Here is a 17,593-nt window from a genome sequence, read left to right on the forward strand (position 1 = left end):
AGCCTTGCTTGAAATTAAGTGTTACCAGCCCAACACACCACATTGTGGAAAATTGTACTGGTCATCACAGTGTTATGGAAGATGTAAAGGAAGTCACTCCCCACATTAAAGGAGTACAGTCTCTTAAGGAAGAAGAACCTGCTCTACCCATTATCATATACTGTAGTTCCTCTGTGTTCCCAGGTCAGTCCAACCTGTCATTAATGTGGACACCCGAGTACCTGTAGGAGAGAACCACCTCTACATCCACTCTTTCAATAGTCACTGGACATATTGGACAGGACTGGTGTGGCAAAAGTCAATAACAAGCTCCTTGGTTTTGCTGATGTTAAGATGTAAACAATTCTCTTTGCACCAAAAAACAAAGTATTCCTCTCTGTCTCATCCCCTTTATCAATACATTGCTTACACGTAGAGTCTTCTGAAAGTTTCTGCAAGTGACATGAATTGGTATTATATTTATAATCCAAGGTGTTCAGAGGGAAGAGAAAAGGAGACAGGACTGTTCCTTGTGGTGGTCCAATGTTGTTCACACCTGTATCAGAAACACAGTTGTTGAGTCTCACAAACTGCAGACTCACAGACAGATAGTCCATTATCCAGGACACTATAGGCTCATCAACCTGCATACGTCTGAGCTTTCTCCTCATTTTCTAGTACAGTGGTGGGGATGTACTTATAATATCGTTTGTATGTGTCTACTTGTTTGTGTTGCAGTCTCCATGCGTCTGTTCAGAAAGTCTGTTTGTGTCAGTAGTCTACACCCTGACGTATGTGTTGGATTGTTTCTTGTTCCTTGTGGCTGCATCTGCATATGCTGTCTGTATTGCTAGCATCTTTAAGAATATATTTTCTGTAGTTTGTCATGTTTATAAATTGATATTTTACAGCTAGTATAAACCGTTCTGCCTTCTTAAACATGTCACAGCTGCTTAGTCATCCATTTGATGCAATCTTATCTACACAAGGCTGATCAGGTTCATGAGAATGTCTAGCATGCAATGTTTATTAAGTGGTGTGGGTTTTATGTCCTCTATGATGTTGGCTGTGGTATGGAGGTTAAATGGTGACTAGTTTGTGTCGGCATAGACTAATGCTTTGGGTTGTGTTGATATATGCTGTTTTGTGTAGAAGAATTTTCTTAAATTATTAATGTGCATGCTTTATAAAGGAATTATGTCTATGTGACCCAAACGTGCCTCAGCACATGGAAGAGTGAGTTGCTGTATGGTTGCTTTAGGGTGCTCGTGTTTTCCTTTGGAGCTGTTGTAAGTCTATTTGTGAACAATGTATAACTTCAAAGGAATACATGAACATTGGTGTGGTGTATGTATTGATGACTTTAACTGTGTGGTGTGCATGTAAGTGTGTTTTTAGTATTTTTGAAACACATGATGTAAATTTTTGTGTAAGAGTATATTCGATTTGTTTGTGTTGTATTTTGTATTCCTGTTGGAATCCAAGATAATAGTATGGTTCCCCTTCTGCCATGGCCTCAATTTAGTTGCCATTATCGAGGATAAACCCATTGACTCTAAGGATTCCCTTCTCTACAATAATTTCACTACATTTTCCAATTTAATCTCCATGTGTATGTTTTGTGAATACATTTTAACTATTTCTAGTAATTTTTGTTCCTGTTTATATTATTATGTTATCCATACAGAATAGATGAGATAGGGTGTATTGCCGGTGTTGATTTTTGAATTTTCTAACTATATTGTGTGTTGTTCAATCTGTTTAATAATGGATTGAGAGCGAAATAAAACCAGTGAGGGCTAAGTGAGTCTCCCTGGAAGAAGCCTTATCTCATTGAGCCTGTGTGTGTTGAAGTGTTGTTGATACATACATAGAGTGTTGTTCTCCGGTGTCCCATTAGTGTTTGTAGGCAGTGCATGACTACAACGTGTATCTTATATTAGTGATATTCGTACTAGCTGTGAGGAGGACACTGTTGAATACTTTTTTGTATTCAATGAATTCTTTGTGTAGGTTTCTGTATTTTTCGTATGCCTGCTGGAATATCAATTAAAAGCTGTTTCTTACAACCCATGTGTTGCCATCAGCAGCCTTTCACTTGTTCTGTAAGTATATCATTATCTGTCATGTGTGTGTATATATTTTGCTTGTTATGCATGCAGTAAATATTTTGTAAACCATAGACAGACAGATTATAGGTCTGTAGTTTTTGAGATCTGTGGTGTCTTTTGACTTCATGTATCTGATGCCCTCTGTTAAAAACTGAGGTGCCTCTTGTGGGATATATCATCAATCAATCAATCAATCAACATTTATTTATATAGCACATATTCATACAAAAAAAATGTAGCTCAAAGTGCTTTACAAAATGAATAGAAAAATAGAAGACACAATAAAAATAAACATAAGTCAACATTAATTAACATAGAATAAGAGTAAGGTCCGATGGCCAGGGTGGACAGAAAAACAAAAAACTCCAAAGCTGGAGAAAAAATAAAATCTGTAGGGTTCCAGACCAAGAGACCGCCCAGTCCCCTCTGGGCATTCTACCTAACATAAATCATCATATTTTCATGGAAGGACCTGATGATGATGGTCACGTAGACTTCTGGCTTTCAGTCCATCATTGTTGGAGCATCATGATGCTTTGAGTAGGTGGTGGTGGGCAGGCCGCCACCACAAAGAAACCGGAAAAAGAAACAGAAGAGAGAGTAGGGGTCAGTATGGATTTTAGAGCCACCATGAATAGTTATTATGAAGAATTGAACATACAGAGTATCAGTATTAAGTTAAAGTGAAGTTATAAAAAGGCCATGTTAAAGTAATGTGTTTTCAGCAGTGTTTTAAAGTGCTCTACTGTATTTGCCTGGCGAATTCCTATTGGCAGGCTATTCCAGATTTTAGGTGCATAGCAGCAGAAGGCCGCCTCACCACTTCTTTTAAGTTTAGCTTTTGGAATTATAAGGAGACACTCATTTGAAGATCTAAGGTTACGATTTGGAATATAACGTGTCAGGCATTCCGATATATAAGATGGAGCGAGATTATTTAAGGCTTTATAAACCATAAGCAGTATTTTAAAGTCAATCCTGAATGACACAGGCAACCAGTGTAGTGACATCAAAACTGGAGAAATGTGTTCGGATTTTCTTTTCCCAGTTAGGATTCTAGCAGCTGCATTCTGCACTCGTTGCAAATGATTTATGTCTTTTTGGGTAGTCCTGAGAGGAGTGCGTTACAGTAATCTAGTCTACTGAAAACAAAAGCGTGAATTAATTTCTCAGCATCTTTCAATGATATAAGAGGTCTAACTTTAGCTATGTTTCTTAAATGAAAAATGCTGTCCTAGTGGTCTGATGAATATGCGATTTAAAATTCAGATTACAGTCAACGGTTACCCCTAAATTTTTACTTCCGTCTTAACTTTTAATCCTAGTGCATTAAGTTTATTTCTGATAACCTCGCTGAATCCATTATTGCCAATTACCAAAATTTCAGTTTTCTTTATTTAGTTTGAGAAAATTACTATTCATCCATTCAGAAATACCAGTAAGACATTGTGTTAGTGTATCGAAAGAGTCGGAGTCATCAGGTGCTATTGATAAGTACAGCTGTGTGTCATCAGCATAGCTGTGGTAGCTCACGTTGTAACCTGAGATAATCTGACCTAACGGAAGCATATAGATTGAGAATAACAGCGGACCCAGGATAGAGCCTTGTGGAACACCATATCGGATATCATGTGTCTTTGAGATTTGATTACCACAACTCACAAAGAATTTTCTCCCTGCCAGGTAGGATTCAAACCAATTTAAGACACTGCCAGAGAGGCCCACCCATTGACTAAGGCGATTTCTAAGAATATTATGATCAATGGTGTCAAATGCAGCACTCAGATCTAAGAGGATGAGAACAGATAAATGGCCTCTGTCTGCATTTACCCCAAGTCATTTACTACTTTAACAAGTGCAGTTTCTGTACTGTGATTTGTTCTGAAGCCTGACTGAAAGTATCAAGAATAGCATGTTTATTTAGGTGGTCATTTAACTGCATAATGACTGCCTTCTCTAAATTTTACTTAAGAAGGGCAGGTTAGAAATGGGTCTAAAATTTTCAAAGGCAGAGGGGTCAAGATTATGTTTCTTAAGAAGGGGCTTAACTACAGCAGTCTTAAGACAGTCTGGAAAGACCCCGTATCTAATGACAATTTACTATGTCCAGAATATTGTCAATTAGACGCCTGATATTTCTTTGAAAAACCTGGTTGGTATTGGGTCAAGGACGCAGGTGGAGGTTTCAGTTGAGAGATTATACTATGTAATTCAGGTAAATCTATCCTGGTGAAAGCATTTAATTTGTTTATAACGGAGTACCGGGGCTTTGGAGGTTCTGCAGTGTTGGGGAGATATACTATGTTATCTCTAATATCATTAATTTTTTGAGTGAAAAATACAGCAATGTTCTCACAGGTTTCACTGGAAGTATTCTGGGGCATTCCTTTGTGTTACCTGGGTTTAACAGACGGTCAATTGTTGAAAATAAGACTCTGGGATTACTAGCATTGTTATTTATAATATTAGAGAAATAGCAGCCTCTCAAGACGGACAGTGTTATTGTATTCTGTTATTTTAACTTTTAATATTTCATAGTGGATAGTTAGTTTAGTTTTCCTCCATTTACGCTCAGCTCTACGACATGTTCTTTTAAATCAGACACTCTTTGGGTCTTCCATGGAATAACAGTACTAGAGGATTTTTAACTGTCTTTTCAGGTGCAACTATGTCAACAGCAGTTCTTACTTTAGAATTAAAGTTTTCCACTTTACTATTTACATTATCCTCGCTATTATAGCTGGCATTATAAACGGACTGATTGCTTAGAATAGTTGTAAGCTTTAAAGCTGCTGATGAGTCAAAGAAGCGTTTGTTAACAAAATGCTTCTCATGAGCGTTTTCTATCTTTATTTCTATATTAAATAGTAGAAGGAAATGGTCTGATAGACCGATATCAGTGACCTGCTTTATATCAACTTTAAGTCCTTTAGTAATCACTAAGTCTAACGTATGACCTGCTTTATGTGTAGGCTGATTTACGAGCTGCCTCAAATCAAAAGAGTCCAGGAGGTTCATGAATTCCTTTACCTTTTGGTCACACTGATTGTCGACATGAAAGTTAAAGTCGCCGACTATTAAGAGTGCATCATAGTTTGTAACTAAAATTGACATTAAGTCAGAGAATTCCTCAAGGAAAGACGCGTTATATTTAGGAGGTCTATACACGGATAATACGAGAACGTGAGAATCTCCATGAATAACAACGGCGAGATACTCAAAGGACTTAAATTTACCAAAACTAACATCTTTACATTTTAATCGCTCGAGTAAATGTTTGCCAAACCGCCCCTTTTCCCTGGCGGTCGCACGAGTAAAACTGTAATCCGAGGCGCAGATTCGATTAAAAACCGCCCCATTGAATTAAGCCATGTTTCATTTAGCGCAATAAAATCAATGTTTCTATCACTAATAAGATCGTTTATAAAAAATGTCTTGTTAGTTAAAGCTCTAACATTTAATAGTGCCATATTTAATGTTTCTGAAGGGCAGAGCTGAATTTTATGCGTGTTATCGGTAATCGGAACAAAAATTAAGTTATTTTTGTTAACGCCGCTCTGTGTGTACTTTTTATGTAATCTACAATCCGTTTTTATAGTCTTAATGCAGTGTTGATCTGAAGTAGTAATTTCAATTAAATTATTGGTGTTTTGCCGCACTGCCTAGATTTTTACGCATTAAGATTTGTTATTAGATTATTAATGATGTGCACTTTAACGGAAGACTCTGTTAAGCCATTATGTCCTATCAAACCAGTAGCATTACGTAAGGGGTTAGCAGTAGAAGTAGACAGTCAAGATAGACGAATTACCTTAGCGATGTTTTCGGAGAGGACCCGGGCCAAATCTATTCGGATGCAGTCCATCCCGCTTGAAGAAGCACGGCCTTTCCCAAAAAAGATCCCAGTTGTCTATAAACCCGATGTCTTGATTCTCGCAGAAGCCTCTCAGCCAGTTGTTTAAACCCAGCAGACGACTGTAGTATTCATGCGATCGCCTGACGAGAGGTAGTGGACCCGAGATGAAGATTTTTGCGGATGGGGTCCTCTCCTTCGTGTCTTCAACTAGTGCTGCGAAGTCAGCCTTGAGAACCTCTGACTCTCGGTGCCTTATGTCGCTTACGCCGGCATGTAGAATGATGGATCCAATTGCCCTCTTGTGCTTCTGGTAGAAGGTCGGCGCCCGCCTCATCACATCTCGAACTCGAGCACCGGGAAAACAAGAAACAAAGGATTTTTGATTAGGGCACGTGATATTCAGGTTTCGTACAATGGAATCACCTACCACGATTATATCACCCGGGGTTGAAGGCAGACTGGTGACGCGGAGAGGGTCGAATCGATTCTGGATTTGAATGCTCGCCTGTGCCGCTGGAGGTGTTCTAGCCTTGAACCCCCGCCTGCAAAGCTGAAACCCGTCGAGGTCTTCATCAGCGTTGTTCCTACGAGGCGCGGGGGCGAAGCTTACTTGCCCTTGGACTTGAGCGGCACGAGGTGGGGTTGATGTTACCGCTTAGTTGTTTGGTGTGGTTTGTCCAGCAGCCGAGTCTTCAAGTCTCTGAGGTACCTTCGTCTAGACAGGAGTTTCTGAATCTGTTTGTCGAGTGCCTGGAGTTCCTCGACAACGATGGCAACGCGATTCATCTCACTGTCGGCCATTGTCTGCTTCTACTTCCGCTTCCGCTTCGTCACCTAGGAAAGAAAGAGAGAAAGTTAGATTTAGTGATTTGACCTATATGTATGTCATTTTGTCTGCAACTACCAAGTGCAGAGTGGTGAACTCTTATTCCAGAAATTATGAACTGCATCTAAGTCCAGTGCCTTCCAGATGAGTGTTTTCTTTATTATTTCTGTGAGATCTGTTAAGGTGACCTGCTTGCAGTACATCTGCATTATATTTTCCATCTTTTGTTGCTCCTCTTTGATCCAAGCTGCAGTGCTGAACTACAGTAGACAAGAGGGAAGAGCCGGTTTTCCTGTTTTGGTGGACCATTGGTTTCTGTTAATTTGTTATTCAGTATGTGTCTGTAGAATAGTTTTTCATTTTTTTTGAACTGTGAGTTGGCTTGTTTTCATACTATACATACAGTACTTTGTACCATTTTAGACTTTGTTTTAACTATGAGTTTTTATTTAAATGTTATATATGTGTTCATTATGTTGGATGTTTATTTTTATTCTCCTAAATATTTGATGGAAGTTTCTTTGCAGTTTTCCTGACATGTTGTTCTTTTTGTACTGTGTTAATTACCCTAAAGTCATGTCTAATGTCCTCAGTCTGTGTTTCTAGTTGGTGTTCCCTTGCAGGTTTCTATAATCTGTAATGTTGTTATGTTTTTTCTATTTCATTTTTTCATTCCAATAAGGGTGATGGTGGTGACTGCAGATGCATATACTGTTTGCACATCTGGAAGTGTTGTATTGTGTAGTCACTATGCTGTGAAAGTATATTTTCATTTGAGAATTTTATTGTTAGTGACAGTTTCTTTGTGTTTAGTGGCTTTGTTCTAAAGGTGACGCTGAGTGGGGTATTTTCCTGTGTATTGTATTGTATTGTATTGAGTGTTGTCTCAGTGTCCTCTGTCAGTTTGCATGGTAGTGCATAGTTCTTGATGAAGATTGTCTTGGTGGGTACATCGGTAATATTATCAATACTGTCCACTGTTCTATGGAGTGCATTGTTATATTTGTTATCTTTTTGTTTGTCACGAGAATGTGTAGTTGTTCGTATTTCTTGTTTGTCTCTTTAAGTTAGCAGAAATATCATGTTTTATTTGTTTGAGTTCTGTTTGTGGAATGAGGTTATGTGTGAGGACAGTCCACTGCTAATCTGTTGTTGATTGCGTGTACTGGCAGATCTTACTTGCTTTGGTGGTCAGGAGTTTGAGGGTCCCCGGTTCAGCCATAGCAGTCTGAGTCTGGTGGTCAAGCCCACACACCTGTGGAGTGGCCATTGCAGTAGGCATACTTGTTTCAGTGCTGTTTTTTTTATCACTAGTAGTCAAGGGAGATTGTAGCTCAATTTTTGTTCATGGGCCTCTACCTAATTCACCAATGCAGCCCTTTAACTCTGGGTGACAACAGAGCCAGTATGAATTTCATTTCTTGTTATAATCATTTTTAACATTTAATATTTCTGCCAGAGTGGGTAATGGCCTACCTTTAGTCTGGCCCTTTCCTCTAAACCTTACCGCCATGGGTTGCCCTACCAGGAACACAAAGCTCCCACCAGCGTTACTCTAAGGATCATAAAGAATCACAAGGCCACCTATTATCATTATTATAAAATATAATATTTTATAATGACGTAATTATAAATATATAATCTAGTGCTGTATTATCATCTTTAACTAAATGTATTCTTTTAAATTCTCTTCTTCCAATTTTAAGGAAAGTCAGGAGATGAAAAAAAGAAAAGTGTAAAGGGAGGTAAGTTATGTTTTACTTATTGTCATCTGTTGAACGGTTTGGGAGTGCTGCACATCAGATAACTGCATGCTATAGATAAGGAATTAAAGTATCATAAGTTTCATGTGGATTAATAAAATAATTCATATAATACATATTTGCTGTTTATAGTACAGTTATCACAGTCAGTTTATTTTACATTAATATCTACGTTTTGCCTGTATGTTTTGTATCTCTATTTTGTTCTGGCAAGGTCTCTTCTGTAAGAGTCTCAATTACCATAAGCAATTAATTAAATCTCTTTCTGACAGTTAAAGCTGAGCAGTCAATACTTTCATACACTTACTACACAAATGCTTTTCTTATACATTACAGCATATTAGATGGCCATTTTCTGTAAGGCTAAAATGCAGCAAAAGCTTCATACAGATTCTTGCTGTTGTTGTTTTGGGAGCTTAATATAGTAAGATAACATCTATCAGCTTGTGGTTAGAGTTAAAATATTTTATTTCCATTTATGAATCAGTTATGAACTACTTGTATATTTTCTTCAAAGTGCACATACCCAGCATGTTGTATAAAGGACATGATGCATTTAAAATAACAACACTTTGAACTCATCTTGCTGCATATTTTTAAAATTTAAATAGAAGCAGTCTGTGTATTTTCAGAACAGCTGCAAGAAACCAAAATACACACCCTAGTAACATAATATGCACATTATACAGTTTGTTTTTTGTAGGGTATTTCTTTTAGAAGGGGAGCAATCTGCAATAAATATTTTGGCATGCTATTTTGTAATTATCTTAAAATACTTAGCAACAGAGAAACAAAAGTTCTGACCAATTTAATATAACAAAAATAATAATTTAAATCTAAAAATTAATTATATCTGAACAAGTTAAAGCGTGGTTTTTTAAAGAATTACAAAGGTGTTGTTTATGTTTAAAAACAAACAAAACTAAAACTGTAAACATTTAAAAAATGTGCTTCATTAGTCTTAAAATATTTCAAATATTCACTTTCTTTGATCTCAATAGTTTAATTCCATATTTTGCCTGAATTTGTTACCTTCAGTTTCAATTCTTCTGGTATAACTTATCATTGTCTTATCCTAGGGATTGACTAATTTGTTGGTATGCCCCAATTCTGTATTTTTTCCCAATTAGCAGTGCTATGACAGTTGTGATCAACAGAAAGCTAGAGCGTGTAGTGGATTAAGAAAGATTGGGCTATAAGGACAGGAAATGCAATCACGAACATATACTTTATTTAAAAGGGAACATTTTACCAGAATGCTTCTCCTGCTGGCCAGAGGCTTTTTAAATGAAGGAACAGACTTGGAAATAGCAAAGGTGTTTTAGGGATTAAGAAAATGGATTGTTGAAAACCTGGTGAGGACTGTGAACCTCAGCAGAGGGATGCAATATATACCAAAACTAAAAAACAAAGCAAAATTCAAAGATGTGAAAAACAAAGCAAGATGATAAAACAATGTATTGGTGCCACCAAGACATGGCGGCAATGGCCATAGTAACAATTAACAATATTACTGCCCCTATAACATAGTGTTCACCAATGGAAAAACAAAATGGAGTCCCAAAATAAAAGTAAAAGCAAACAAACAAAAAAAGAGATTTGAACCATTGATTATGCAACATATTGTTTACTACTGAGGTGGTTATTTTAAGATTCTACAAAAAGTGAACACAATTGTCTCCTTGCTAAAAATAAATTATAATAATCATCTGCCAGAAGGGAATGAAGTTCTTCAAAGATGCAATTAGAAATTGCAAAAATGCTGCTTTCATCAAAGACTAAAAATGTTGATATATTTTTTAAAAGTGATTTGAATTCGCTTTTGGATGTATGTGCCAGAAATAAATTTAAAAATAAAAACAGATGATAGTAATAGCTATAATTATTATTTCTGATTTATAACATATAGGTAGAGAACAAGTTGCTAAAGTTTTTTAAATGAGGATTGATTTCTCAACCATGTACAGTAGCTTTCGGCCTTGCACCTTTTGCAGTTTTAAGGGAAATAAGTGGCATAATATAGAGAGACCTGACTGGTGATAGTATTGTGGAGGATGTAACTGTTTTCCATAAGACATTAAGCATCAACTAAGAATCAAATAGATGTTCAAGCAGTCAAAATGGTAATACCGTGCTGCTGTTTTAATGATTTATTTATAAATATATTTTCTGTGAACCTAACCTGCATATCTTTGGAATATTGGAGGAAAAGCAGATAATAATATTAAGTAACAAGATATCTGACATGTTACAATAATCAAAAACATTTCATGTTCCTATTTATAGATTATTAAGCAGTTTGTCCTTCTTTACAGGTTGGTATAGCAATAGCTCTGCTAAGGTCAGGAAGTGGCTAAAGAAACTGGTACTACATTGCTTGTAAAATTATTGGCTGCCACCTCTCCTTTGTGGTTTCACTCTTCTTTTGCAGGCTAAAGTGAAAAGTGTTTTAAGATTTGACCATCACACTGTGCCCACCCTCTGTTCACTCTTGTTCAGCTTGTTAAATGGATTATTTTATTTATTAATTAATTTATTTTTTTATTAAGCACTTTAAAAACAACATCAAGGCTGACCAAAGTGCTGTACAATAAAAAAAAAGAAAAACCCAACATATTAGACACACGAAACTGAAGGGTAAATGAAACAGAAACACATAAACACATAAGAACTAAAAAGATTCTTAATAAAAAGTATACAGATAGCCAACATATCATAATGGGTTAAAAGCTAGAGAGTAAAAATGTGTTTTTAAATAGGATTTAAAGACAGCTAGTGAAGGAGCCTGCCTAACGTGCAACAACAAATTGTTCCAGAGTTTTGATTAGTTCAACTAAGTTGAACCCGCGTTCGGGTGAGGGAAAACGCCGTCCAAATTTTTCATTCATCATGGAAGGTCTGTTGAACCGCTCTTTGTTTCATCCCTCACCTAGGACCAGTTTGCTTTGGGTGGCCCTACCAGGGGCATAAAGCTCCGGACAACAGAGTTCGTACGATCATTGGGACACGCAAACCCCTCCACCACGATAAGGTGGCAGTTCAAGGAGGGGGCTTTCACAGTCTCAGTGAGGCATTATACAGGCGTATTGCCTTTGGTATAAAGGAACCCCAGTAGCGTTTCATCCTACACTTCTGCTGAATGATTTGTTCGCTGAAAGTCATCAGTCTTAGGGTGTCAGAGAGGGGTTATTACCTCCAGGGGATCCAGAGTGTATCCCATAACTGAGCACGCCCTTTCAATTAGCTTGTTAATTTGGTAGGCCTCTCTTGAGGTGATGTTACCAGCCCAGCACACCACAGTGTAGAAGATTGCACTGGCCATCCCAGGATTGAAAAGGATGTGAAGGATGTCACTTCTCACCGTAAAGGAAAGCAATCTCCTAAGGAGGAAGAGCCTGCTCTACTCTCTGTGTTATGAGAGTAGCCCAACTTGTTATTGATGTGGACCCCCAAGTACTTATAGTAGTGGACCACCTCTATATTCACTCTCTGAATACTGACCTGACACAGAGTCTCTTTTGTTTGGTGAAAGTCAATAACCAGTTCCTTGGTTTTGCTGATGTTTACTTGCAGACAATTCTTTCTGCACCAATGAAGTTCTCCAGCTGGCTCCTCTTTTATTTTGCATATGTCAATACACCCACTAAGTGCATCCATCCTATCTGTATTATCACTGTTTTTGTTATCTAGTCTTCTGCATTCTGGTTTATTTCAATAATATTAAATGCTGACATTAGTCTATAATATTTTGATATATCATAGAAATAAAAATATATTTAATGATAGTGTTTTTTCTATTTTACCTTTTTTTTTTATTAATTTATGTTTATTTTTTTCCCAAATTAGATCATGTTGATGCCGTATATTCAGATGTCAATACTTCTGAAAAGACCAAAGAAGAAAAGAGTACTAAAAAAAAATTATTTGGTAAGAAAGCATAAACTGCAGTACATGTATTTAAATATATTACTATACAATGTAACGCTTAATATGCTGTAGCTCACAAGTCATACACTATGTGTAATTTTTGGACTGATTTCAAATGAAGATTTTTATTTCTCTTACCTCGTATATCATACGACTTCTATCTGATTAATAATGCACCGGAGCAGATATTGATAAGAGGAGCCAGGAGCAAAATTACAGGCAACTGGAGTGGCTAAGCAAAAGGTCACTCACCACAGATGGGTGCAAGATCAAGGACTGGCTCCTGCCTCGTACTTAGTACTGCTGGGTTAGGGACCAACTCATGATGTCCTTAAAGTGTGTAAAAAAGTTTAGGCACTCATTGAATAAATGAATGGTTGAACATTTATTTATATGGTAATCATTCTTTGCACTGGGAACCACAGTAGCACAACACTGCTGCAACATGGATCCAGTATGTTTTGGGTTCTAATCCCACACTAAGTCATTCACAGTGTTGCATTTGTATTTGTCTGCAAAGGGTTTCCTTAAAGGACTCCAATTTTTCTCCCACATTCTCAAAGATATGTATTCTAAATGCTACATTTTGTTATTTTTTCCTGGTTTCAAAAGATATTTCTTTTGGACTTGTTCATTTTTTATTGAGGATGAGCCACATTCATTTTCTACTTTTGGTGTGCATTTGGACTTATTTTATTTCATTGTCTTTTTCATGAAACTCATGAACAAACTTAACAAACCACGGTAAAATGTATTATATTACAACAGCCGAAGTTTTTAGATACCTTTTAAAAAAAACCTTTTCTAAGTGCTCTTGTTTTTGACACTCGGGTTACTGGATTTTTTTGACATTGAGTTTTGATTTATGTATTGGTTGTGGTGGTTTTTGTGGTTTGGTCTTCTCTTGTTCCACTGGGCTGTCTTTCTGCCTACCTCATTATTCACCCAGAGGCAGTAAAATGTGTAGATTAGGTAAATCTGTGACTGTAAATTGGCCCGTATGTGAGTGGACAGACCCTACTACAGAGTGGCAGCCTGCTAAGGGCTGTTTCCTGTTTTCCACCTAGTTTGTCAGGATAGGCTGCAGATTGTTGCAACCCTGAACTGGATTGACTGGAGTGACTTTGATAATAATAAGTTTTTTCTAGTAAAGTTGTAGCACAATCCATCACTCAGTCTATAAATCATTTTTCAAGTGCCTTGTTTTGGCTCAGCACATTTGGCATATAACAAAACATTTAATATTATAGGCTGAATGATTATTAAGACTTACCTGCACTTTGTCGATTTTTGATAAAATGAAAGGATTTTAAGTGCGCCTTATGGTCGGGAAAATACTGTACATTTCACAGTTCGCCTTATAATCCGGTGCGCCTTATGTATTAATTCTGGTTGTGCTTACTGACCTCATACCGATTTTATGTGGTACACGGTGCTCAAAAATCTGTCAAAATGTTTTAGAATGACTTTAGTAAGCTACGAAGCCGCACTGCTTGATGGATTGTTGGAGCATTATGGCTACCGTAGTCAGGGGCCTCGCGGAGTAATACATACTGTACTTCAGCATAATATTATGGTGTGTTTATTAGGACCCCAAAATGGCACCTGTTAAGAGACATGCTTACAAAGCAGATTTCAAACTCAAGGCTATCAGGCATGCAGTAGAACATGGGAATAGAGCAGCTGCGAGAGAATTCAACATTAATGAATCAATGGTGCGGAAGTGGAGGAAGCAAGAAGATGACCTGCACCAAGTAAAGAAAGCCAAACAGAGTTTCCGAGGGAACAAAGCGAGATGGCCACAGTTAGAGGACAAACTTGAACAGTGGGTTATTGAACAGAGAACAGCAGGTAGAAGCGTCTCTGCACTCTCTATTCGACTCAAGGCAATAGCGGTACCACGTGACGTGAAGATCACTGACTTTCAAGGAGGTCTTTCTTGGTGCTTTCGTTTTATGAAAAGATGTAATCTCTCCATCCACACAAGAACTACCATCTCGCAGCAACTGCCAAAGGATTACGAAGAAAAGCTAGCCATTTTCCACACTTACTGCAAGAACATGATCACTGAAAAGAAGATCCGGCCAGAACACATCACCAACATGAACGAGGTCCCTCTCACCTTTGACATCCCTGGAACTGTACTGTCAAGAAAACAGGAACCAGTACGATATCTATATGCACCACAGGGAACGAGAAGTCATTCTTCACTGTAGTTCTCAGTTGCCAGGCTAAAGGCCACAAACTACCACCTATGGTCATTTTCAAGAGGAAGACTTTGCCAAAAGAAAGGTTTCTGGCCAGCGTCATCATCAAAGCTAACCCAAAGGGCCGTAATGGACGAGGAGAAGATGAGTGAGTGGCTGAGAGAAGTTTACTTCAGGAGACCGGATGGCTTTTTCCACAAATCTCAGTCTCTATTGATCTGCGACTCCATGCACGCCCATCTCACCGATACTGTCAAAATCCAAGTGAAGCAAACTAATTCGGAGCTTGCCATCATTCTGGGTGGATTAACCAAAGAACTCCAACCGTTAGATATTGGTGTCAACAGGTCGTTCAAAGTTAAATTGCGAGCTGCGTGGAAGCATTGGATGACGGAAGACGAACACATTCACCAAGATAGGAAGGCAACGCCAGGCAAGTTACGCCACTATCTGCCAATTGATCGTGGATGCCTGGGGTCAGGTATCCGTCTCAAGTATCGTCCGAGCTTTCACAAAGGGCGGAATCATCACTAAACAGCTAAGTAACAGCAATGAGACTAACTTGGATAATGACGAGAGAGATCTGGGCATGCTTGATGCTGAAATCCCCCAACTGTTTACCTTAGACACTAATGATGAAGAATTTGATGGATTTGTGGAAGAGGAATGAACTGAAAAAGTGAGTATATTGTTTTGTATTTTATGTTACAACTGAACAATGTTGAGAGTTATTGTGAATGAGTTGAAAAAAGTTTGACTTATCTGACTGTTCTTTCGCTGAATGCGCTTTATAATCCGATACGCCTTATGTATGAAAGTAGACCCATTCATTGATATTGCACTTTATAATCCGGTGCGCCTTATGGTTCGAAAAATACTGTACATGCTAATATGAATCTTCTGAAAAAGGCAGAAGATTTGAAACTAGTTTAAAATTATTCAGAACTTCTAACACAAATCATAGTTGAATGAGAGAGTAGAAGATATTAGAAGAACTGAGGGATAAAGAATATAACCTCAGAGTGAAAACCTATTTCTAAGATTTTATTAAACACAATATATGAACAATCCAGTTTGTAGAAAGAACAGTTTGTTACCATTACTATATGTAATTATTGTTGAAAATTTGAAAAGATTTAATTCTAAATACCTGACATTTTTCTTCATTACTGGGTCCTTTCAAAATAAACAACCAGCTTATTTTCTTGTGGATTAATGTATCATTATTACGGTATTATTAAAAAATACATTCTTGAAATCTGCCTATATTGGGTTTCAGTCAAGACACAGACTGTTAGGGAATTTCCTCAGTATTTAACATGTATTTAAACTGTCTGCCTTCTGTATTTGTATTTATGCGCATAGAACTTTACTTGTCACTGTGGGAAAATTTGGCTTGTCACAGTCATAGTCAGGCATTATGCAGACGTACTGTTGTGGTAAAAAGAAGCCCCAGTTGTATTTCTTGACACATTTCAACTGAGTAATTCTTTGGCTGAAAGTGTTAGTGTTTCAGAGAGTGGATATGTAGCTTTGTTCATAATGACACTCAGCTGTTACAATTTTCTCCTTTGATACTACCGCCAGTGGGTCCAGAATGTGGCACATAACTGAGCCTGTCCTTTTAATTGGCTTGTGATTTGGTGGGCCTTGCTTGAAGTGAAGTTACCAGCCCAACACACCACATTGTGGAAAATTGTACTGGTCATCACAGAGTTATGGAAGATGTAAAGGATGTCACTCCCCACATTAAAGGAGTACAGTCTCTTAAGGAAGAAGAACCTGCTCTATCCTTTATCATATAGTTCCTCTGTGTTCCCAGGTCAGTCCAACCTGTCATTATTGTGGACACCCGAGTACCTGTAGGAGAGAACCACCTCTACATCCACTCCTTGAATAGTCACTGGACATATTGGACTGGTGTGGCAAAAGTCAATAACAAGCTCCTTGGTTTAAAGATGTAAACAATTCTCTTTGCACCAAAAAACAAACTATTCTTCTCTGTCTCATCCCCCTTATCAATACACTGCATATGCATAGAGTCTTCTGAGAATTTCTGCAAGTGACATGAATTGATTATATTATATTATAGTATATTATTATTATTTGTATATTACATTTATAATATAAATTATATTTATAATCCAAGGTGTTCAGAGGGAAGAGAAATGGAGACAGGACTGTTCCTTGTGGTGGTCCAACGTTGTTCACATCTGTATCAGAAACACAGTTGTTGAGTCTCACAAACTGCAGACTCACAGACAAATAGTTCATTATCCAGGACACTATAGGCTCATCAACCTGCATACGTCTGAGCTTTCTCCTTATTTTCTAGTACAGTGGTGGGGATGTATTTATAATATCATTTGTATGTGTCTACTTGTTTGTGTTGCAGTCTCCATGTGTCTGTTTGTGTCAGTAGTCTACACCCTGAAGTATGTGTTGGATTGTTTCTTGTTCCTTGTGGCCGCATCTGCATATGCTGTCTGTTTTGCTAGTATCCTTAAGAATATATTTTCTGTAGTTTCTCGTGTTTATAAATTGATATTTTACAGCTAGTATAAACCGTTCTGCCTTCTTAAACATGTCACAACTGCTTAGTCATCCATTTGATGCAATCTTATCTACACAAGGCTGATCAGGTTCATGAGAATGTCTAGCATGCAATGTTTATTAAGTGGTGTGGGTTTTATGTCCTCTATGATGTTGGCTGTGGTATGGAGGTTAAATCGTGACTAGTTTGTGTCTGCATGCTTTGGGTAGTGTTGATATATGCTGTTTTGTGTAGAAGAATTTTCTTAAGTTAATAATGTGCATGTTTTATAAAGGAATTATGTCTATGTGACCCAAACGTGCCTCAGCACATGGAAGAATGAGTTGCTGTATGGCTGCTTTAGGGTGCTCGTGTTTTCCTTTGGAGCTGT

At 37.6% G+C, this 17,593-nt stretch overlaps 1 protein-coding gene across 1 annotated transcript in view; it reads left to right on the forward strand.

Annotated features, from left to right (window-relative positions):
• The window catches only part of LOC120534910, a 64,656-nt gene that overhangs the window by 19,497 nt on the left and 27,566 nt on the right, over positions 1 to 17,593 (forward strand). Inside the window, exons 4-5 of the mRNA XM_039762417.1 lie at positions 8,479 to 8,517; positions 12,382 to 12,462. Of these exons, the coding sequence (XP_039618351.1) occupies positions 8,479 to 8,517; positions 12,382 to 12,462 (120 nt within the window). The remainder of the gene's footprint in view (positions 1 to 8,478; positions 8,518 to 12,381; positions 12,463 to 17,593) is intronic.

The sequence above is a fragment of the Polypterus senegalus genome, chromosome 9, assembly GCF_016835505.1.
Source record: "Polypterus senegalus isolate Bchr_013 chromosome 9, ASM1683550v1, whole genome shotgun sequence".
Classification (NCBI taxonomy): Eukaryota; Metazoa; Chordata; class Cladistia; order Polypteriformes; family Polypteridae; genus Polypterus; species Polypterus senegalus.